Here is a 24,518-nt window from a genome sequence, read left to right on the forward strand (position 1 = left end):
GCCGGGCTGGACTGTGGAGACGGACTGGAGGTCTGGAGCGGAGAGCTGACACAACCCGTCCTGGCTGAATGCCTATTTCCACACAATCTGTGTGAGGCATCAGCACAGGACGGACAGGGCTGTGCACTCGTACTGGCACTACAGCACGTGGCACTGGCGCAGGATATCCGGGACCGAGGAGGGGTACTGGAGGCCACGAGCGTTGAGCCGGCACACTCCGTCCTGGCTGCATGCCCACCTTAGCACGACACGTGCGTGGTGCTAGCACAGGACGTACAGGACTGTGCCGGAACACTCGCGGCACAGTACGTAGCTCCGCATAACCCGGAGCCTGTCATGTCTCACGCTGCCTAGCCTGAGTACGGGGAGTTGGCTCTGCTCTACCTCTAGGCTCCGCCAACCACCCTTCCAGCCCCCCAAACCTGGTGGCCTCCTCTCCTAGATCGCCGATGCGCCCTGTAGCTGCCTCCAGCAGCCCCGTCGTCCACGCTGTGTGCCCCCCCAAAAAAATTACTTGGGGTTGCCTCTCGCGTGTCCGTCGTCGGCACGGTTGGCGCCGTTTCTCCTCTCCTGCCTGGGCATCCTCATTCATCTCCCTCCGGTAGCGGACGGCCTCCTCCTCCGTGATTCTCCCCCAACCGAGGAGGACATCCACTAACGTTACCTCCTGTTTAGTTCCCGGCGTTTGCTCCTGAACACGCCACTTGGTCCTTTTATGGTGGGATCTTCTGTCACGACCGTTATGTGAAGCGGACCAAGGCGCAGCGTGATAAGCGTACATATTTTATTGAAGTACACTCACGAACAAAAACAACAAATGAACGATACGTGAAGTCCTAGGTTAATAACACAAACCTATACGGATGAAGATCCCACAAAACTAAAATGCCAAAAGGCTGCCTACGAGCTACAGCTGTCTCTGATTGGGAACCACCCTGGCCAACTTAGATATACATGATCTAGAACGAAACACATCGAAAACTAAACAATAAAACCTACACACCCTTGCTCAACATAAAGAGTCCCCAGAGCCAGGGCGTGACACTGACACCCCATTCTTTCTGCAGAAATATTTTCATCTTAATTCGGAGTAGATATCTAACAGAGTTTTTGGAAAAGGTGGTCGTATAAACTGAGAGTAATTTTACTGTAATTATTTTACCAAATTTTGCATCTGCACAGTTCTTTCAGTAAATGTGTTGGTGTATAAAATCTGTGTAAATTGTTAAAAGTAGTCCTTGTGCATAGAGTTGTATGTTTTGTTAAACTTTTAAATCATTGTTTTTTGTTTGGAATATATTTTAAAGTGAAATATCTGAGTCTGAGTGTAATTCTGTTACCGTGGAATTGCCCAGCAGCATTTTTTCAATTTCAGTTGCACAATTTTGCTAGCACAACATGGCAGTGTACAGACCTGATTCAGCTAATCAACTGATAGTCACGTGTTAATGGTGTGGTGGGTTAGAACAAAATGTCCAACCCTGTAGGTAGGCCCACATGACTTGAAATGCTAAACACCGATGCAGATGATTATGTAGGCTACAGCCGGAGGCATACACACTGTTAAAAAGACCAACTGTGTCCATTTTGTTTTACTACTCTGAATATTGCCAGTGGAATCAAAAGACACATCATATTCCTCAGATTGGTGGGCTGATGCTGAGGGTTGATGTTTGAAGCTGTCCTTGTTGAAACAATGTCTCATGTTGAAAGCTACAAACTTACATTGAGATATCAGCTTTGATTGGAAGCATCTCTTTAGAGTCTATGGGCTCTATTTTAACAAACCTAACGCAATGGTAAATATTCGCGCTGGCGGTAGGCTATAGGTCAGGGGGTGTGTCAGAAATATTTTTGCTATTTTCACTGCAGGAATTATATGAGTGCAATAGCTGGCGGTGGCGCGAACGAAAGGGCTATATTGATTTTGGCCTTTACTACTAAAGCCCATAGAAGCGTGTTGAATAACACATTTATAAATGGCAAAAAGGACTGTCAAAATGTACATCATAAGAAACAAGGTTTTGAAGTGTCTGTCCTAAATCTAGGAGATGTAAAAAAACGTATTTTTTACACATATTTAATCCCTTTTTTTTGGGGTCGGCACAAAACTACCTTCATACTTCCATTAGTTTTTTAAAACTGGTACTGGTTACCTTCAGACAATTGTGGGGGTTGTAGAGCAAAACGGAGAACACCATCGAGTTCGTGAGAATCGCTTTCCACAGTGGGTTCCCATTAGTAGCCCATCGACGGTACCGACTTCAGACGAGTCTCCTGACACTTGTAGGGGTCGTAGAAACAGAGTGAGAGTCTCCCCTTTCCATAGAGTAGTCATCATAGTTTGTAGGTCAAACCGTTCGGACGCTACAGACGTTTAGTGAGAAGACCGATTTCCGGGATGTCTCATAGTCTGACAAACACCTCTGCCACCTTTCACCGCAGATGCAGAAGTGCGACACCGGTGGTGGGGTGGATTGAGATGCATCCAATGCAAAAAAAAAAGGATATCTCTAGCTTAAACTGATGGATTTTGATGGTGCGTCAATTGACTCTAGGGGGTTAAATAAAAAACAACAATATTTCTAAGTAGGTTGGGGTCAGAAGCATGATATCATAAAATCGACATGATAAAAAAGACACAGCGCATTTCTGTTGAACCAACATTCGTTATACTAGCCTAGGCCTAGGGTAAGGGTAGGCTATGGAGGGCTTGGTTTTTAATCATATGAAATAGAAAACAAGCAATTGTAACAGGAAAATAACTTCTAAATAGGAGGGTCACCAGCATCATCTCATCTCTCATTTCATGATGGGCATATGGACACATGTAGCCTACATGGAGGGGGTTTATACACGTACAAAACGGGAGCCGGCTAAAATAATGTAGTCCTACAGATAAATAAAAAGGGGAGGTCCTCTCACTGTTTTGCTGCTCCCAAACTTGATTTTTTAATACAACTTTGGTGATTTTTTCAAAGCAGTCTCACGAGCCAAACCCTTTATTGATAGGCTTGGCTACTTGGCGAACACATTGGGCAGGACAAAAAAACAGCCTTCATTGAGGGGAGGCTATGCTTGGTTTTTAATGAAATACAATGAAATTGAAAAAATACATTTGTTTTTTTATGTTTATTAATACGAGGGTTACCAGTACAAAAGCGTATCTCCTCTCTTGTTCAATGAGCATGAGAGCCAATGTATACTTGATCCGCAAATGTGGTCGGAGGCTCCGTATGGATGGTGTGATGCAATCGCGGAGCCTCCGGAGGCACGCATAGGCCAAATTGAGCTCTGTACCCTATCGCCATGCGCCTCTCAAATTTGGCCCCGTATAGCTCTGCCTTGACATGATTGGTTGACAGTAGGTGAGAGGGGGAGATCCTGTATAAACACAAACTCATTTCCTTGATAACTTCCTTAACAACAGCTGTTTTAGGGGCAATGTCTACCATACCATACGTTATAAGACTAAGTAGTCTGATAGCAGCTGCACTGTTCTCTGTGGGGTATCTGTAGCCAGGGCCTCATTAATCCAGTCTGATCTTAATGGGCTCAGGCTAACAGAGAAAACATTTAGAACCCACCTCATGAAACTTGAATGTCTCTTTTTAGAATCCTTAATTATTTACAGTTTCCTTGCTTTTGTATTGGACATAATACATCTCTGTGAATGACTTAATCGTCACTAGACAGTATCTCACCAGGTGACCTCTCACCCAAACTTAGCATGTGATTTGCAGGTAATTCTGACAGTTGTATCCGGTGTTAGTGAGGTGATACATATTACTTAAATTACCTATACTAACCTGTACCCCTGCACATTGACTCGGTACCGGTAACCCCTGTATATAGCCTAGTTATTGTTATTTTATTGTGTAACTTTTTTTTTCTTACTTTAGTTTATTTATTTATTTTTTATTTTGCATGTGTTTTTTTGTGCAAATATTATCTTACTTGTATTATCAAAATCTGTATTGTAAGTTAAGGGCTTGTAAGTAAGCATTTCACGGTAAGGTCTACACCTGTTGTATTCAGCACATCTGACAAATAAAATGTGATTTTATTTGATATTGTAGGGCTAAAGATGTACATACTGTACTGTATGACTGCCACTTCTCACTCTGCCTCAGAAACATCTGCCCCTCATGTGGCTCTGTCATTGGCCTGCCCTTGCACCTCCACATGTAATGGCTCAAGTTCAACACAATCAACTTGAAATTCATGGCAATTTGGAGCAATGCCATCTTGGACAATGATGTGGATGGACAGCCATAAGCAAGTCCATAATGCAGGACATACAGCTAATGTTCCATTGTGAGGGGGATTACAGAGATTAGTGTACCCTAAGCACCATTTCTTCATGGTTTTAACCCCCTGAGGACACAACCATTGATGCCCTCCAACGCTGCAGGTTGGCTGAGCAGCACTTGAGTGAAACCTCTGGAATCATTCCAGTAATGGGATTTCCTCTCTCATCAGTGCACACAGAGTCCAACGTTCAGCTTTAGTCCGCTATCAACTATTTTTAAACATGCTTGTTGTGTGTGTGTATCTCTCTGTGTGTCTCTCTGTGTGTGCTGTGTGTGTGTTATTGCGTGCCTCTGTATGTGGGTGGGCGGCATGTGTGTATTTTGGCTTGTGTGTGTGTTGGCACCTGTGTATGTGTGCATGTATTTTTGCGTGTGAGTGTGTGGTCATCTAAAAGGTAATGAAAGGTAACGAGGTCATCATCAAGTAGTCATGTGACCTCCACTGCAGATGGGCGCCATGCTCACTCAGACAGCTGTGGCCGCTGTTCTGGAATCAGATCTGACAGAAGCGCTCAGGCACTCCCGTGGCACAAGGTTAGCAGAAACTGAGAACAGCGATGCAATGTGTGTCTGAGTGAGTGAGCGTTCATTCAGGTCATGCTGAACAACATGACTCACTGGGCCAAACGGAAAAGGCCCTTGTGTAATTTTTTACTGAGCCATGTGGATCTGGGATAGGGTTACTCAAGCTAGGAGAGAAGTAGAACTGGAAATTGCCAGTATATGATACTAGGAGCCGAAAACATGTTGGCTCACTATTTAAAAAGAAGATGGAGAACAAGTTTAGGATGAAAAATACCAGAGTTTTGGCACAGGTACAGTCGACTAACGCTACCCACAGTAGCAAAAAAATAAAATTATATACTATATATATACACTATATATACAAAAGTATGTGGACACCCCTTCAAATTAGTGGATTCGGCTATTTCAGCCACACCCGTTGCTGACAGGTGTATAAAACCGAGCACACAGCCATGCAATCTCCATAGACAAACAATGGCAGTAGAATCTGGCAGTCCGACGGATGAATCTGGGTTTGGTGGATGCCAGGAGAATGCTACCTGCCCCAATGCATAGTGCCAACTGTAAAGTTTGGTGGAGGAGGAATAATGGTCTGGGGCTGTTTTTCATGGTTCGGGCTAGGCCCCTTAGTTCCAGTGAAGGGAAATCTTAACGCTACGGCATGCAATGACGTACTAGACGATTCTGTGCTTCGAACCATGTGGCAGCAGTTTGGGGAAGGCCCTTTCCTGTTTCAGCATGACAATGTCCCAATGCTCAAAGCGAGGTCCATACAGAAATGGTTTGCGAGATCGGTGTGGAAGAACTTGACTGGCCTGCACAGAGCCCTGACCTCAACCCCATCAAAAACCTTTGGGATAAATTGGAACGCCGACTGCGAGCCAGGCCTAATCGCCCAACATCAGTGCCCGACCTCACTAATGCTCTTGTGGCTGAATTTCAGCAATGTTCCAACATCTAGTGGAAAGCCTTCACAGAAGAGTGGAGGCTGTTATAGCAGCAAATGGGGGACAAACTCCATAGTAATGACCATGATTTTGGAATGAGATGTTCGATGAGCAGGTGTCCACATACTTTTGGTCATGTAGGGTATGTATATATATATATATATATATATGCACTACCAGACAAAAGTTTGGACACACCTACTCATTCAAGGGTTTTTCTTTATTTTGACTATTTTCTACATGGTAGAATAATAGTGAAGACATCAGAACTATTAAATAACACATAATGTGGAATCATGTAGTAACCAAAGAAGGGTTAAACAAACCAAAATATATTTTATATTTGAGATTCTTCAAAGTAGCCACCCTTTGCCTTGATGACAGCTTTGCACACTCTTGGCATTCTCTCAACCAGCTTCATGAGGTAGTCACCTGGAATGCATTTCAATTAACAGTTGTGCCTTCTTAAAAGTTAACTTGTGGAATTTCTTTCCTTCTTAATGCGTTTGAGCCAATCAGTTGTGTTGTGACAAGGTAGGGGGGGTATACAGAAGATAGCCCTATTTGGTAAAAGACCAAGTCCATATTATGGCAAGAACAGCTCAAATAAGCAAAGAGAAACGACATGAAGGTCAGTCAATACGGAACATTTCAAGAACTTTGGAAGTTTCTTCAAGTGCAGTTGCAAAAACCATCAAGCGCTATGATGAAACTCATGAGGACCGCCACAGGAATGGAAGACCCAGGGTTACCTCTGCTGCAGAGGATAAGTTCATTAGCTTTATCAGCCTCAGAAATTGCAGCCCAAATAAATGCTTCACAGAGTTCAAGTAACAGACAGATCTCAACATCAACTGTTCAGAGGAGACTGCGTGAATCAGGCCTTCATGGTCAAATTGCTGCAAAGAAACCACTACTAAAGGACACCAATAAGAAGAAGAGACTTGTGTGGGCCAAGAAACACGAGCAATGAACATCAGACCGGTGGAAATCTGTCCTTTGGTCTGATGAGTCCAAAGGTGAGATTTTTGGTTCCAACCGCCGTGTCTTTGTGAACGTAGGAGTAGGTGAACGGATGATCTCCGCATGTGTGGTTCCCACCGTGAAGCATGGAGGAGGAGGTGTTATGGTGTGGGGGTGCTTTGCTGGTGACACTGTTTGTGATTTATTTAGAATTCAAGGCACACTTATCCAGCATGGCTACCACAGCATTCTGCAGCGATACACCATCCCATCTGATTTGCGAATGCCAAGAGTATGCAACGCTGTCATCAAGGCAAAGGGTGGCTGCTTTGAAGAATCTCAAATATATATATTTTTTGAATTGTTTAACACTTTTTTGGTTACTACATGATTCCATATGTGGTATTTCTACAATGTAGAAAATAGTAAAATTAAAGAAAAAACCTTGAGTAGGTGTGTCCAAACTTTTAACTGGTACTGTATATACAGTGAGGGAAAAAATTATTTGATCCCCTGCTGATTTTGTACGTTTGCCCACTGACATAGAAATGATCAGTCTATAATTTTAATGGTAGGATTATTTGAACAGTGAGAGACAGAATAACAACAACAAAATCCAGAAAAACGCATGTCAAAAATGTTATAAATTGATTTGCATTTTAATGAGGGAAATAAGTATTTGACCCCTCTGCAAAACATGACTTAGTAATTGGTGGCAAAACCCTTGTTGGCAATTACGTCATTTAGCAGACGCTCTTATCCAGAGCGACTTACAGTTAGCACATACATTATTTTATCGAACCCACAACTCTGGCGTTGCAAACGCCATGGTCTACCAACTGAGCTACATCCCCTGCCGGCCATTCCCTCCCCTACCCTGGGCCAATTGTGCGCCGCCCCATGGGTCTCCCGGTCGCGGCCGGCTACGACAGAGCCTGGATTCGAACCAGGATCTCTAGTGGCACAGCTAGCACTGCGATGCAGTGCCTTAGACCACTGCGCCACTCGGGCAATCACAGAGGTCAGACGTTTCTTGCAGTTGGCCACCGGGTTTGCACACATCTCAAGAGATCTTTGCAGATCTTCTCCAAGTCATTAAGGTTTTGAGGCTGACGTTTGGCAACTCGAACCTTCAGCTCCCTCCACAGATTTTCTGTGGGATTAAGGTCTGGAGACTGGCTAGGCCACTCCTGGACCTTAATGTGCTTCTTCTTGAGCCACTCCTTTGTTGCCTTGGCCGTGTGTTTTGGGTCATTGTCATGCTGGAATACCCATCCACGACCCATTTTCAATGCCCTGGCTGAGGGAAGGAGGTTCTCACCCAAGGTTTGACGGTACTTGGCCCCGTCTATCGTCCCTTTGATGCGATGAAGTTGTCCTGTCCCCTTAGCAGAAAAACACCCCCAAAGCATAATGTTTCCACCTCCATGCTTGACGGTGGGGATGGTGTTCTTGGGGTCATAGGCAGCATTCCTCCTCCTCCAAACACGGCGAGTTGAGTTGATGCCAAAGAGCTCGATTTTGGTCTCATCTGACCACAACACTTTCACCCAGTTCTCCTCTGAATCATTCAGATGTTCATTGGCAAACTTCAGATGGCCCTGTATATGTGCTTTCTTGAGCAGGGGGACCTTGCGGGCGCTGCAGGATTTCAGTCCTTCACGGCGTAGTGTGTTACCAATTGTTTTCTTGGTGACTATGGTCCCAGCTGCCTTGAGATCATTGACAAGATCCTCCCGTGTAGTTCTGGGCTGATTCCTCACCATTCTCATGATCATTGCAACTCCACGAGGAGAGATCTTGCATGGAGCCCCAGGCCGAGGGAGATTGACAGTTATTTTGTGTTTCTTCCATTTGCGAATAATCGCACCAACTGTTGTCACCTTCTCACCAAGCTGCTTGGCGATGGTCTTGTAGCCCATTCCAGCCTTGTGTAGGTCTACAATCTTGTCCCTGACATCCTTGGAGAGCTCTTTGGTCTTGGCCATGGTGGAGAGTTTGGAATCTGATTGATTGATTGCTTCTGTGGACAGGTGTCTTTTATACAGGTAACAAGCTAAGAGTGTGCTCCTAATCTCAGCTCGTTACCTGTATAAAAAACACCTGGGAGCCAGAAATCTTTCTGATTGAGAGGGGGTCAAATACTTATTTCCCTCATTAAAATGCAAATCAATTTATAACATTTCTGACATGCGTTTTTCTGGATTCTTTTGTTGTTATTTTGTCTCTCACTGTTCAAATAAACCTACCATAAAAATTATAGACGGATAATTTCTTTGTCAGTGGGCAAACGTACAAAATCAGCAGGGGATCAAATACTTTTTTCCCTCACTGTATATATATATATATTTTTTTTACATATCGATAAAATATCATCCAAAAATAATATTGTGATATGTAACTATCAATTTTCAACCCATCACTATAGAGAAGCTCTTGCTAATAAAGATGACACTGCTTAACTTCCATCTGTTAGCAGGGTTGGGTAGGTTACTTTCTAAACGTAATCTGTTACAGTTAATAGTTACCTGTCCAAAATTGTAATCAGTAATGTAATCTGATGACTTTTCCGTTAAGAGGCATTAGAAGAAGACATAAAGGATCCATCAAATGCACTCGGTGTGTCATCATAGTGGTCACTGACTTGTGCTCAGGTGGAACAAACTTTAACTTTAATGCTGAATTGAATGTCATTGAGAAAACAGAAAGGTGTCATAATGTTTTTTTAGTTTAGTTTTTACATCCTTTCTGAATTTAAAAGTAATCCAAGAAATAATCCTCTAGTTTTTCAAAAGTATCTGTATTCTGATTACAATATTTTTGCTGGTAACTTAACTGATTACAGTTCATAAAAATAAAAAAAATTATGATGACTACCCAACCCTGTACTCCCTTGTCTACATTCTTCATGGTACCATAACGCCCCCTCAGACACAATGTCCACCCTCACTGTACTGTCCTTACGCTGACCCTTCCAATATAATTACTATATAAATATTGCTTTAGGTTCAATTCTTATGCCCAATAACATAGGCCCAGCAATTCTAAAATAAAAAGGGTTGTATTTACTCTTGCTGGTGGGGTTTGATGCTTGCTGCCCTTTACACTGCAGAGTGTGTGAGGCCTGCAGGACATATACATTACAGTCTAGTACAGTATGTCTCTGTCTCTCTCTCAGCTGCATGTTCTCCTGACCTTGTGTGCTGTACTGCTGTCTGTCTGCTAAATTATTCCATAATCAACACAGAATAAAAATGTAACAGAGAAAACAGTAACCTACGTCCTGCATTTTCAATAAAGCTGTCTTTACAATGAGTGATGTCTGTCTGTGGTGAAAGAATAGATCATTCTTGGAAGAGCGTGACTTCAGTCTGGAGTTCATTATCTATCTAATCACCAGAGAGACTACTTTGATTTTCATTTTGATTCATCGTTTTGTATTTCACATTTTTTCCACGTTGTGACATTTTGATGACCACACAAATTGTTGGATAATAATGATGATTTTGTGTGCTGTGCATATTTGAGCGAAGCTATTTGCATGGTTGATTGAGCCTGGGGACTAAGAGAGTGACAACACTGTAAAGGCCTAGATTCACTGGGTTGAAGAGGTAGAGTCAACTGTACAAATGGCTTTATAGACAGTCACTGTGAAATAAAAGTGAACAGTTCAAGCAATGTTTTAAAAAGCAAGGATCACCTCAAACTGAGGTTATTTTTTCTCGTTCACTTTACAAACCTAACAAAGAATGACAGATAGGAGTCTGTAATGCCACACCATGAGCTAACTCATTTACAAAGCATCACTGATGGAACCTTGATCTCTGTCTTCCGTGTAGCCATGTCTCTCTCTCTCTCTGTGTGTGCGCGCCCCTGTTTTTGTGTGTGTGGCTTATTCCGTGTCTGTTTTCACACAGCAGGGAGCACAAAACTGCAGCATCTGCCATCATCGTACATTGTCATGTGGGCCCACTGAAACTTTACCCTTCAAAAATAGCTTCAGCTGAATCTCTGCAATAATAAGATGAACTGAATTCCAAAGTTGAGGAATTAGGAACAACTCCCTAACACAGTTATGCCATATTCAGACTTAATAGCTATCGTAAAGAAGCTCATGAACTAACACCAGTTGTGGCAAATCATCAACAGAGGCACTTCATGGAACCTAATACTCTATAACTTGTTCATCAATATAAAAATGTTTAGGCTATAAGAAGCCCATTTAGATATCACTGTCTCACTTTATTACTACTTTTACTGTAAGGCTAACATTTCCTTTATTGTTTGTGTTTTCGTATGAGCAAGCACGGCCATTACCGTTTTCTGTTTGTCGTTCTTTTACTCACTCCACTTGATGATTATGATTGTGAAAATGCCTTGTAGGGTTGCACAATTAATCAAATTTTAATCTAAATTAAAATATTAACATGTGCAATATCCATATCGCAAGAGGCTTCAATTTTTTTTAAAGCCATGAATGTTACATTCAAATGTAATAAGGGTCCCCTGGGAAACTCTGACCAACACTTTGGATCCTACCCTGTCACAACAACCTCTACTGTAAATGTCATTTTCATTAGTTGTCATGCCAAACAACACCAACCATAGAATCGGAATACACATTTTATTTATATGATTCCCACAGTATTTTGATCTAAATCGCAAGTAAAATCGCAATTGCTATATTTGGTTAAATAAAAAACGCAAATAGATTATTTGCCCATATCATGCAGCCCTAATGCCTTGCTTCTGACAAGACTATTTAATCACACACCCTAGTGTATCTTATTCACACCATCAACATTTTCAGTAAGCATCTGAACTCTGGCTGAACTCAATTATTTGAGAAATTGTGACACTGCACACTGTGTAAAGTAACTGTACTGTTGGGGTGTTGACGGCCGGGAACTTTAGCTCCACAGACCATGTGATCCATTAAGGTTATGGCCTCTGATCAAAGATAGTGTGTGTTACTAGTAAAGCAGCTTTATGTAGTTATTACAGTACAACACCATATAAGTGAGTTCAATACTTTTCAATAATACAGTTTTGTTTGTTTGTTTTTGGGTCTGTGTCTCAAATGACACCCAATTCCCTATATAGTGCAATACTGTTGAAGCACAATATGGGGAATAGTGGTGTAATTGGATATTTGCTTTGGAGATAACATAGCTCCAGATTTCAGCGAGGGAATCAGAGTGAGAGGGTAGTGTCAACAGGTTCTCATAATGGTTTCAGTGTAATTTAGCCATTTAAATTAAGTAGAGGGCATTAATAGAAGAGGACTTGTAAGTAGAGAATGTTTATCCCTGTTTGGTAATAGGCTTGAAGCAGAGTTTAAAAAAGGTGATGAGCCCTCTTCAAGTCTCTTTCTCTCTTGTCACTTTTAGATGGTTAATATTCATATTCTCTCTCTCTCTCTCTCTCTCTCTCTCTCTCTCTCTCTCTCTCTCTCTCTCTCTCTCTCTCTCTCTCTCTCTCTCTCTTTCACTCTCTCTCTCACTCCCTTTCTCCCGCTCTCTCTCTCTCTCCATCTGATCTATGCCCTGTACTTGTGATTGGGACCCTCTGTGCAGTAGCAGCAGCATCACATCTATATTCCTGCCATTTTAAAATGCCCAGATCCCTGCAGCAGTTATACATTGAAGAAACCCCTGTTGCCATAGCTACCGTAGCAGAGGAAGTAAGCACTCGTTCCCCCCCCCCCCCATTGGGTCCCCTGGCTGGGTCATTAGCATAATGACTCACACGGAACTCTCCTCCCAGGGCCATCATTTGTGGGTTTTGGAATCATCAATGGAGCCCTGTCATCGTCAAACAAGTTTGTCTTGTACTGAGGCCCTGTAGACATTACAGCTATGTTCTGCTGTTAAGTTACTCTGCTACTCGACTGACATACCATTTAGATGTGTTAAAGGTAGCACACTATACTGCCCTACCAAGCTAAAGAGCAGTAACTGCTCACAGAGTGAAACTGAATAAAAATGACTTCAGCGTTTTTTAAATTGTCCAGCCAAATGAATTGTAGGCAGATCATTGGAGATGTGGTTATCTGTTGTCTTACTATGAGGTTATTTTTTATTCATATTGACCCTGACCTCTGACATGACCTTTGACCCTAGACGGCAGTTACTGCCTTCTTGCTTGGTACACCCACTGGAATACATTTCCATGACAATTTTTTTAAACACAAACTTGTGTTCATATATTTATTTATATGTGGCTGTCAGTGTCATATAGTTTGATACTTGTATCAGCGAAGAACAATAAATAATAACAAGGTAAACCGGAGACACTGCAGCCCAAAGCTCAGTGATACCAAGGTAAAAGGCAATAGCTGACGTGAGTGATACCAGTTACTGCCTTTTTCCTTGGTTTCACTTGAACTTTTTGCAGTTACTGCAAACATGACCCCCCATTTTCTCCATAACACAACACAATGAAGGCAGGATATTTGTCCACATGATAAAGCATGTATTTAATGTATAAAACCTTTAAATAACTCATGTGCAGTTACTGCTCTTTTGCTTGGTAGGGCAGTATAGTAAGGGTCCTTTTCATGACATCTGTCCCCTGAACATGTCTCCTGAGTGGCGCAGTGGTCTAAGGCACTGCTTCGCAGTGCTAACTGTGCCACTAGAGATCCTGGTTCGAATCCAGGCTCTGTCGCAGCCGGCCGCGACCGGGAGACTCATGGGCGGCGCACAATTGGCCCAGCGTCGTCCAGGGTAGGGGAGGGAATGGCCGGCAGGGATGTAGCTCAGTTGATAGAGCATGGTGTTTGCAACGCCAGGGTTGTGGGTTCGATTCCCATGGGGGGCCAGTATAAAAAAATAAAATAAAAATGTATTCACTAACTGTAAGTCGCTCTGGATAAGAGCGTCTGCTAAATGACTAAAATGTAAATGTAAACATGACGCTATCACATCCTTAATCATGTTCTCTTATTCACAGTATTTGATTCAACCAGCAGTACTCTGTATAATTTAAAGGGCATTGGTTGAATTTATGCTGCTGCGAGAACACACAGGCAGCACACAGTTCAGTTCAGCACAGAAGATTTATGCAAATAAAAATATATGATGGAGGAGCTTTTATCCTTACTACTTAGCAGCAGAATGTGTGCTGTGTGTGTGGGGTCTATATTTGGAGACAGTACAATTAACTTAACATTGCATTAAAATCAGGACTGTTTAATAATGAATTGCCTATTAAAATGCCTACACACTTAACATTTACATTTTAGTCATTTAGCAGACGCTCTTATCCAGAGCGACTTACAGTTAGTGAATACATATATATATATATATATATATATATATATATATATATATTTTTATACTGGCCCCCCGTGGGAATCGAACCCACAACCCTGGCGTTGCAAACGCCATGCTCTATCAACTGAGATACATCCCTGACATGTGGGAGGAGGGGAGGGGAGGGGAGGGGAGCCTGTTTATAATTGGGTGAGCCGTGTTGTTTAGATGTTTGCATGAAACAAACGACAAACCAAAACACATGACATTTGTGGACAAAGCCAAGGACAGGGTACTGTACATCATCCTCAGGCTGGGTACCTGTCTACCTGATGTTTCTGTATACAGGAAAGGGATGTAGTGATGAACAGAGTTTTGAGTAATTTGAGCTTTGAGAGTCTTTGAGTAATCTCTTTTCACTGAAAAATAAACAATTGTTCACCAAAAAAACAATGTCACAACTTTACCTTGAAAATACGTTGGCTACAGCAGAAACAGAGATGCCTTCATGAATGTAACAGTGTTGACCCAAATGAAATAAATTATCTCACTCCAATAAATGTTAATAGAAAGTTAGCGAAAATAGATAAGATCTTGCTACCATGGAAAGGTAAATACCTGTCTATTTGTGGAAAAAATCACCCTGATTAACTCTTTAGTGTTATCCCAGTTTACCTATTTGCTTATGGTCTTGCCTACGCCAAGCGAACATATTTTAAAAAAATATTCCATTTTATTTGGAATGGCAAGCCAGACAAAATTAAACGGGCCTATTTATATAATGAATATGTAGCTCAGCTGGTAGAGCACGGCGCTTGTAACGCCAAGGTAGTGGGTTCGATCCCCGGGACCACCCATACACAAAAAAAATTTATGCACGCATGACTGTAAGTCGCTTTGGATAAAAGCGTCTGCTAAATGGCATATTATTATTATTATTATTATTATGTCTGCTCCACCAGTCCTATAAACTGATACGCAAAACGACGGCGGATTCAAAACTTAGAATTTTTCAATTTAAATTATTATACAACATTCTTGCTACCAATAGAATGTTATTTATATGGGGGATACAATCTTCCCAGCTCTGCAGATTTAGCTGCGAAGAGACAGAATCATTAGATCATTTGATTTGGTACTGTCCATTTGTAGCTTGTTTTTGGACACAGGTCCAGGAATGGCTGAAGGATTGCAATATTTACCTGGAGCTAACCCAGCATATAGCACTACTGGGTGATCTGAAAAGTCATAATCAATCGATCAATAATATAATAATACTTTTAGCAAAAATGTTTATTTTCAATTTAAAATCTGTAGATACAATGAGAATAGAAGGGTTCAGAACTTTTGTGAAACATCACAGTACAGTTGAAAAATATCTGGCAAATAGAAATCCAATATGGATGGTGTTAAGAGATAGATGGGAGGTGTTGAATGGAGCTGAAGGGTGGGACTAATAACAACTAACAACAATTAATAACAACAAGAGAACTAATGTAAAGCATACTGTGTCCATAATAAGTATATACATTTAGATCATAGGTTGAGAGCTTTTGTGAAAGAGCACAGTTAGAAAGATATGGCATATAGAAGCAAACCGGATGGACATCATGAAAATGATCGGAGAGGTTGAGGGTAGAGGAAGTTCAGGAGTAAAAACAAACAACATATAATTATTGTAAAATTGACTGTGTCCATAAAATGTATATAGTATGTATAAGCTGGAAGTAGAGGCCTAAGCGTTGTTGTTCACTAGTTTACTCCAATTAGGGAAGGGGTGGTGGGGTTGGAAAGTAATAAAGGGAAATATATTTAAAAAAAGGATATGTATATATATATATGTATTTATATGTATGTATGTGGATATGTATGTGTATGTATGTATATGTGTGTGTGTATATATATATATATATATATATTAAATACAGTTTTTACTCTTTACTTTCTCCTCTCAGTGATCTGCAACTTCCGGAGCTCAGTATGTCAGGCCCTGGTTCTGGAGATAGGAGAGACTGTGCAGATCATGGAGAAGACTGAAGGTAAGAGCTGCTGAGTAACCCTTTATAGAGAATAATAGTGAGTAACATTGTAAAGTATACTCACTTTACCTTAATCTAAAGACAGCACGTCAAGTTCAAAATGTGTCTGTGTGTGGTAGGGGTAATAGTCATAGTCCCTGTTCAGCTGGTTGATATGCATCTTTAATTTGTCTTTAGGCTGGTACAGAGGGTTTTCCACCAAGAAGCCTTCCATCAAGGTAAACATATCAGTCTTTTACTTTTAGATCCACACTTTACATTCACTGCTTGTATTCTCTTCATTATTCAGAGTGGTCCTTTTAGACCAGGCATCTATCAGACATCGTTTGTTTGAAGCTATTTATTTACAGCAAAGTGATTCCTAATGAAAACCTCAACCTCCATATCAGCACGACAACGCTAAAAAAAGTAAGCGTGTGGGTACAGCAATTAGTATGTGTTGTTAGGTGCAATCAAGCATGTTTCGTCCCTCCTTTCTCTATGCAGCAGAGAATACAATACACACTTAGATTTCTGGAGGCGTTGTATTGGACGAGTAGTGGTTCAAATACAATAAGAGTTACACAATTTATTTTCTCAGTTCACCACCTTACAGGCCCACCCACACATACTATTCATTTACTACAGATCAAGGGCTCTATTTTCGGCTGGTGTTAGGCAGTGCCATTGTCAAACGCAGGTTAGTTTGCAATTTTGTCATGTACAAACTGGCGCACTGGCATTTTCCAGCCCTAACGCCAGGCTTGGCTTTTTTATGTCTGCCCAATGCAATCATGAAGTAGTCAAGACTGTCGTTAAAGGAAGTGTTTGGCTCCTGAGACCGATTGGAAAGAAATCTTAATCACCAAAGCTTTATTAAAATATCAAGTTTGAGAGGAGTAAAACAGTGATCTGACATTCCCTTTTTATCTATGCATTGTAGGCAGGCCCACATTGCTTTAGCCATGATGTAGGCTACATGTCCATGCCCATCATGAAACGAAAGATGAGAACCTTGATGAATACCGGTGAACCTCGTATTTAGAAGTTATCTGTAACCTGTAAAAATAGCTTCAAAACCCAAGCCCTCCCTTAGACCTAGTATAACGAAGGCTGGTTCAACAGCAATGCATGTCTTTTTTATCCTGGCGATTCTATGATATCTTTACATTTTACATGTATTTCTTGTTGTTGTTGTTTAAAAAAAAAAACTAGTTTTTTGTTTAATTTGATTACAACCAAACTTATTAGAATGATTCACCTTCCTGGTTTTATGGTGACAATGTCCGTGGCACTCTTGCAATGCAACTTCTGGAGATGTGTGAATGCGATCTGATCTGTAAGATGGTTCTGATTATGTTCATAAAACATAGGCCTATTTGGGAGCAGTATAACGGTGAGGGGACATTCTCCCTTTCTATTTATACTGGATCTTAGTCCACCTACCTTGAAAAGTTTGGATGTGCGTAAAACCCTCCATAGTCTGCATTGTTTTAATATTATATGCCCAAGGGGAGAAATGATGGTGCCTGTGAGTGAGACATAGCCTATTTAAAACAAGATGTTGTTTTGTTTAGAATTGTATTATAATTATTCATTATCCTTTTAGGCCTTATCAATAATTAATTTAATTTTGCTTATTGACAATGTTTGGCAGGTCCATGCTCAGCAACAATGTAATTTACTGTAGGTCTAGCCCCTGTATCAGTGTGAACACCATGCGATTACTTAGAACAATGTGGACTGCGAATGGGTTCAAGTTTACATATTTAGCAAAGATAGGTCTACATTTTGTTATTTCTTTTCTGTAAGCCATTTAAGAAACTATAATGGACTAACATTAAAATTGGAGTTAATTCCAAGGCAATACTTTAAAAAAGACTGTAAAATACACAACTTGAAGCAACCACATATTTAGCCATGGAGCACGTTCAGATTGGCCATTGAGGGGCCAAGCCTCGACACACCTACAACCCATTCCTTTTGCGCCAACGCCAGCAAGTGCGCTGAAAATCGTGATAGTGAAAATAGCAAAAATATTTCTGACACACCCCTGAACCTATAGCGCTACGGCCTGCACTTAGAGGTCTGTTAAAATAGAGCCCCAAGTGTTTTACTGCTCAAAGAGGCCTATATTGTGGCATCAAGTGTACTTTTCACTATTCATCTCGCTTCCAATGAGATGAGTATAGGGTTGCAAAATTCCGGGAACTTTCAATAAATTCCCTGGTTTTCCTGAAAGCCCAGTTGGAGGGGTTCCCGGAATCAGGAGGGAATAAGCATGAAATCCGGAGTCCGCCAACCAGGATTTCTGGAAAACCAGGGAATTTATTGAAAGTTCCTGGAATTTTAACACCCTACATGAGTTTAAGGGGAGAATATGTTGTAGCATCTAAGATAAAAGCGTGCCTGAGAGGAGGAGAATGTGGTCTGAACCAGCAGGCATCTCCTGCCATCCCCTCCAGAGAGCCTGCTCAGCTAGATAGGTACAGTAAGAAAAAAATATCCTTACAGCTAAAATGATCCTATATTTTAATAGCAATATTTTGACTTGAAATCAAAGAACATTCAAACAGTGTGCAGGTATTCATCTTCTTTTTTTCTATGGTATCATTGCATTTTACATTAACATTTTAGTCATTTAGCACAGTAGTTCCCAACCGGGGGTACAAGGACCCCTGGGTGTACTTGGCCTATCCACAGGAGGTACTTAAGAAGACTCTTGAGACCATAGGCCTACTGGTAAAATGCACAGGAGGGGGTACTTCATGGGTACTCCAGTCAGAGCAAAATTCAGTTTGTGCTACAGTAACCGAAAAAGGTTGGGAACCACTGATTTAGCAGACGCTCTTATCCAGAGTGACTTGCAGTTTGATATCTGATACCAGCCACTCAGTCAGTATCTTAATTAGCTGGGAAACCAGTGATACCTTAGCCTGGCCCTGGTCCCAGATCTGTATGTGGTTTACTCCTCTACAATGTCATGACAGTGCTAGACAGAGGGATAAAGCACATACCTACAGATCTGGGACCAGGCTACAGATACCTCTTTTGTCTCATCATTCTTTTAAACCGACCTGAAGTCAAAGGTCAGTAAGATTTAGAGTTATGTCAGATAACATACTTTTCCAGAAAGACACTAAAACTCCTCACAATCCTGGCAGATCTCTCGAGGTCTTACGTGATGCTAATGCCCGTCCTGCTCTCACTACTTTCATCAGCTATTTACAGTCCCCCACCAACACTCCTCCATTTTGTTATGTACTCTTCCTCCCACGCTCCCACGCTCCCACGCTCATACTCTCCCTGAGCCGCCACAATCAGCTGTGCTCACTGTGGCCAATTCATCACATCTGTCAGATTAGAGCAAGAAAGAGGGACTGCACAGGTGGCAGTTTGCACTGTTCTGTCCTCCCCAGCTAAGCTACAATTGGGCTGGCGCATCTGCATATGCAGCTTGTGTGTGTGCATGTGTGCTTGTGTATGTGTGTGTGTCAGAGAGAGTTAGAGCAGTATTAAAATAGCCACAATCTAAGAGTAGCTTGTTGCTACAGTAGTCTTTATCTGTCAACAAAGCTCTAGTCCTCTAACCACAGCTCCACATTACAGTTGACCGAAGCATAACAGGTATAACATAGGACACACATGCAACTTGTGGGACATACTGTTTACATGCATGTACACTACCAGTCAAAAGTTTGGACACACCTACTCATTCAAGGGTTTTTCTTTATTTTTACTATTTTTTACATTGTAGAATAATAGTGAAGACATCACAACTATGAAATCACACACGTGGAAATCATATAGTAACCAAAAAAGTGTTAAACAAATCAAAATATATTTTATATTTGAGATTCTTCAAATAGCCACCCTTTGCCTTGATGACTGTAAGTCGCTCTGGATAAGAGCGTCTGCTAAATGACTAAAATGTAAATGTAAATGACAGCTTTGCACACTCTTGGCATTCTCTCAACCAGACTTCACCTGGAATGCTTTTCCAACAGTCTTGAAGGAGTTCCCACATATGCTGAGCACTTGTAGGCTGCTTATCCTTCACTCTGCGGTCCGACTCATCCCAAACCATCTCAATTGGGTTGAGGTCGGGGGATTGTGGAGGCCAGGTCATCTGATGCAGCACTCCATCACTCTCCTTCTCAAATAGCCCTTACACAGCCTGTTGAAAAACAAATGATAGTCCCACTAAGCCCAAACCAGATGGGATGGCGTATCGCTGCAGAATGCTGTGGTAGCCATGCTGGTTAAGTGTGCCTTGAATTCTAAATAAATCATCAGACAGTGTCACCAGCAAAGCACCCCCACACCATAACACCTCCTCTTCCATGCTTTACGGTGGGAAATACACATGCAGAGATCATCGGTTCACCCACACCGTGTCTCACAAAGACACAGCGGTTGGAACCAAAAATCTCAAATTTGGGCTCTAGACCAAAGGACAGATTTGCACCAGTCTGATGTCCATTGCTCATGTTTCTTGGCCCAAGCAGGTCTCTTCTTCTTAGTGGTGTCCTTTAGTAGGGGTTTCTTTGCAGCAATTTGACCATGAAGGGCTGATTCACACAGTCTGAGTTTGAGTTTGAGTTTGAGTTTATTTTTACAGGGACAGTGCACATTAATCAACGTTTCAGTAAAAGTGCCGGTTTTAGCCAGCCGGCTAATTTTCAACCGCAGTCCCTGGGCAGGTTATTAAAAACAATTACAATATAGACAATAACAACATAGAACAAGACATAGCATACAGACATAGCAACATAGGACAAGCAAGACGTAGCATACAGACAGAGCAACATAGAACAAAAAGCAGCAAGACAAAATTCATAAAAGCAACAAAGTGTTTCCACACCTCACAAGTTACAGACAACAGACATGGAAAGCGGCAACACACAGCTAGGGACCATGTTCACAAATCTGATTGACCTTTAGCCATGTCTTCAAGCATTTTGTGAAAGTGTGATATGTGGTGCAGTTATGTGTGTCTGATGGCAGTGTATTCCAGACATGGGAAGCTCTCACAGAAAAAGCGGATTTACTAAAGGTGCTTTTCCTTAGGGGAACTACACAGTCACCTCTCATGGCAGACCTTGTGGATCTGCTGCCATATGTTTGGGTTTTCTGTTTAACAAAAATACTGAGTGGAGGGGGAGCCAAGCCATTTAGGATCTTGAATACAAGACATGCATCGGTGTATTGCACAAGATTCCCCTCTGAACAGTTGATGGTGAGATGTGTTCTCTGTGAAGCATTTATTTGGGCTGCATTTTCTGAGGCTGGTTACTCTAATGAACTTATCCTCTGCAGCAGAGGTAACTCTGGGTCTTCCATTCCTGTGGTGGTCCTCATGAGAGCCAGTTTCATCATAGCGCTTGATGGTTTTTGCAACTGCACTTGAAGAAAACGTTCAAAGTTCTTGAAATGTTCCATATTGACTGACCTTCATGTCTTAAAGTAATGATGGACTGTCGTTTCTCTTTGCTTATTTGAGCTGTTCTTGCCATAATATGGACTTGGTCTTTCACCAAATAGGGCTATCTTCTGTATACCACCCCTACCTTGTCACAACACAACTGATTGGCTGAAACACGTTAAGAAGGAAAGAAATTCCACAAATTAACTTTTAACACCTGTTAATTGAAATGTATTCCAGGTGACTACCTCATGAAGCTGGTTGAGAGAATGCCAAGAGTGTGCAAAGCTGTCATCAAGGCAAAGGGTGGCTATTTGAAGAATCTCAAATATAAAATATATTTTGATTTGTTTAACCCTTTTTGGGTTACTACATGATTCCATATGTGTTATTTCATAGTTTTGATGTCTTCACTATTATTCTACAATGTAGAAAATAGTAAAAATAAAGAAAAACCCTTGAATGAGTAGGTGTGTCCAAACTTTGACTGGTACTGTAGACCACAGGACTGTGGTCTTCAGTTGCAGGACCTTGCTACTCTCCTTTTAACACTTCTGCCCTTTCCATCCAGCAGGGTATATTCCCAGCCAGCTATGTCCACCTGAAGAAATCCACAGTCAGCAACAGAGGGTGAGTCTCATCCTGTTAAATCATAAGACCACTGTGATAGATGAGATAGGTGCAACAGGAGCATTGGTTCATGGAAGTCAAAGGAAGCTCTGTCTTTTCCACAACATACTGTTGCGCTGCCATTGGGTCAGATTCAATAATGGGTGGTGTGTGCATGTCCTGCCCATTTCTGTTGCCTCATATCCCTCATCACTGATCTGTGAGGGTCTATACTTAAACAGCATTAGTTATGCTTTGCCAGCGAAGCATGCCAACGCACGCACACACACACACACGCGCGCGCACACACGCACACGCGCACGCACACACGCACACACGCACACACGCACACACACACACACACACACACACACACACACACACACACACACACACACACACACACACACACACACAACAGCAGTGGTCATCAGAGCTGTGCTGCTGTTCAAGGCACAAAAGCTGTTCATGGCAGTGGAAGCAGAGAACAGGCAGAGCAAAGATAGGCAGGTAGGCAGCTATTTATCAGCTAGTGTTGATGGATTTTAGATCTGCAGGCTAGGATCAGTGACTTCACAGTGTGGACAGGGAGGATACTTCACAGTGTGGACAGGGAGGATACTTCACAGTGTGGACAGGGAGGATACTTCACAGTGTGGACAGGGAGGATACTTCACAGTGTGGACAGGGAGGATATTTCACAGTGTGGACAGGGTGGATACTTCACAGTGTGGACAGGGTGGATACTTCACAGTGTGGACTGGGAGGATACTTCACAGTGTGGACAGAGAGGATACTTCACAGTGTGGACAGGGAGGATACTTCACAGTGTGGACAGGGAGGATACTTCACAGTGTGTACAGGGTGGATACTTCACAGTGTGGACTGGGAGGATACTTCACAGTGTGGACAGAGAGGATACTTCTCAGTGTGGACAGGGAGGATACTTCACAGTGTGGACAGGGAGGATACTTCACAGTGTGGACCGGGAGGATACAGTGTTACACCACCACCCTCCAGTGCCGCTATAGCACATAGGGCCTAGTCAGAGAGCTCTCGTTTGCTTTTAAAACAATTACATTTTAAAATGTAAATTCAATTTTTTTTAATTTAGCAGACACTCTTATCCAGAGTGACTTACAGGAGCAATTAGGGTTTAGTGCCTTGCTCAAGGGAACATCGACAGATTTTTCACCTAGTCGGCTAGTGGATTCGAACTAGTGGCCTTTCAGTTACTTGCCCAATGTTCTTAACCGCTAGGCTACCTGACGCCCTATCATCAATTAAAGGTGCAGAAATGGGCATTATGACACTTCCCCGCTCAGAGTTGCACTTGAGATATGTGCATTGCTGTTCAGTGTGGTTAATGATGTGAAACACCTACAGACGTAGGATCTTAATTTGATCACTCTTTTGTTGCTGAGAACTTTCCTGCACAGCATGATATGGAAACTTGTAGTGTATTCAAGGTTTAAAAAGGCTTCTAAAGTTTGTAATTTCCACTTTAAAATATCAGACTTGATTTGCCCTAATGAAAAATGTATCAACCCCAACAAATAATGTCCATGAATTATAATCCACATAGTAGCAAACTGGCTCAATTTAACATCCTACATCTGTACGGTTTCTCTTCAGTTCTCCTAATGCATCACATCTCTGCTAGGGATATAGAGTATCATTCTGACTTGTTATGTAATGGATGGATTGTCTTATGGTTTTAACTAGACCCGTTTTATATAGAACAAAATGTAAAAGGTAGGCAATGCATACAGTGGCTTGCGAAAGTATTCACCCACCTTGGCATTTTTCCTATTTTGTTGCCTTACAACTTGGAATTAAAATGGATTTTGGGGGGGTTTGTATCATTTGATTTACGCAACATGCCTACCACTCCTTGATGGCCAAAAAGCTCAATTTTAGTCTAATCTGACCAGAGTACCTTCTTCCATATGTTTGGGAGTCTCCCACATGCCTTTTGGCGAACACCAAACGTGTTTGCTTATTTTTTTCTGGCCACTCTTCCGTAATGCCCAGCTCTGTGGAGTGTATGGCTTAAAGTGGTCCTATGGACAGATACTCCAATCTCTGCTATGGAGCTTTGCAGCTCCTTCAGGGTTATCTTTGGTCTCTTTGTTGCCTCTCTGATTAATGCCCTCCTTGCCTGGTCCGTGAGTTTTGGTGGGCGGCCCTCTCTTGGCAGGTTTGTTGTGGTGCCATATTCTTTCAATTTTTTAATAATGGATTTAATGGTGCTCCGTAGGATGTTCAAAGTTTCTGATATTTTTTTATAACCCCAACCCTGATCTGTACTTCTCCACAACTTTGTCCCTGACCTGTTTGGAGAGCTCCTTTGTTCTTCATTGTGCCGCTTGCTTGGTGGTGCCCCTTGCTTAGTGGTGTTGCAGACTCTAGGGCCTTTCAGAACAGGTGTACATTGAGGGAAAAAAGTATTTGATCCCCTG

The 24,518-nt window shown here is 41.9% G+C and overlaps 1 protein-coding gene across 1 annotated transcript in view; it reads left to right on the forward strand.

Moving 5' to 3' along the window:
- Positions 1-24,518, forward strand: part of LOC121545336 (dedicator of cytokinesis protein 3-like) — a 106,906-nt gene that overhangs the window by 9,725 nt on the left and 72,663 nt on the right. Inside the window, exons 2-4 of the mRNA XM_041855773.2 lie at positions 15,960-16,043; positions 16,221-16,261; positions 22,019-22,077. Of these exons, the coding sequence (XP_041711707.2) occupies positions 16,028-16,043; positions 16,221-16,261; positions 22,019-22,077 (116 nt within the window). The 5' untranslated portion in view covers positions 15,960-16,027. The remainder of the gene's footprint in view (positions 1-15,959; positions 16,044-16,220; positions 16,262-22,018; positions 22,078-24,518) is intronic.

Source organism: Coregonus clupeaformis, chromosome 30 (assembly GCF_020615455.1).
Source record: "Coregonus clupeaformis isolate EN_2021a chromosome 30, ASM2061545v1, whole genome shotgun sequence".
Taxonomy (NCBI): Eukaryota; Metazoa; Chordata; class Actinopteri; order Salmoniformes; family Salmonidae; genus Coregonus; species Coregonus clupeaformis.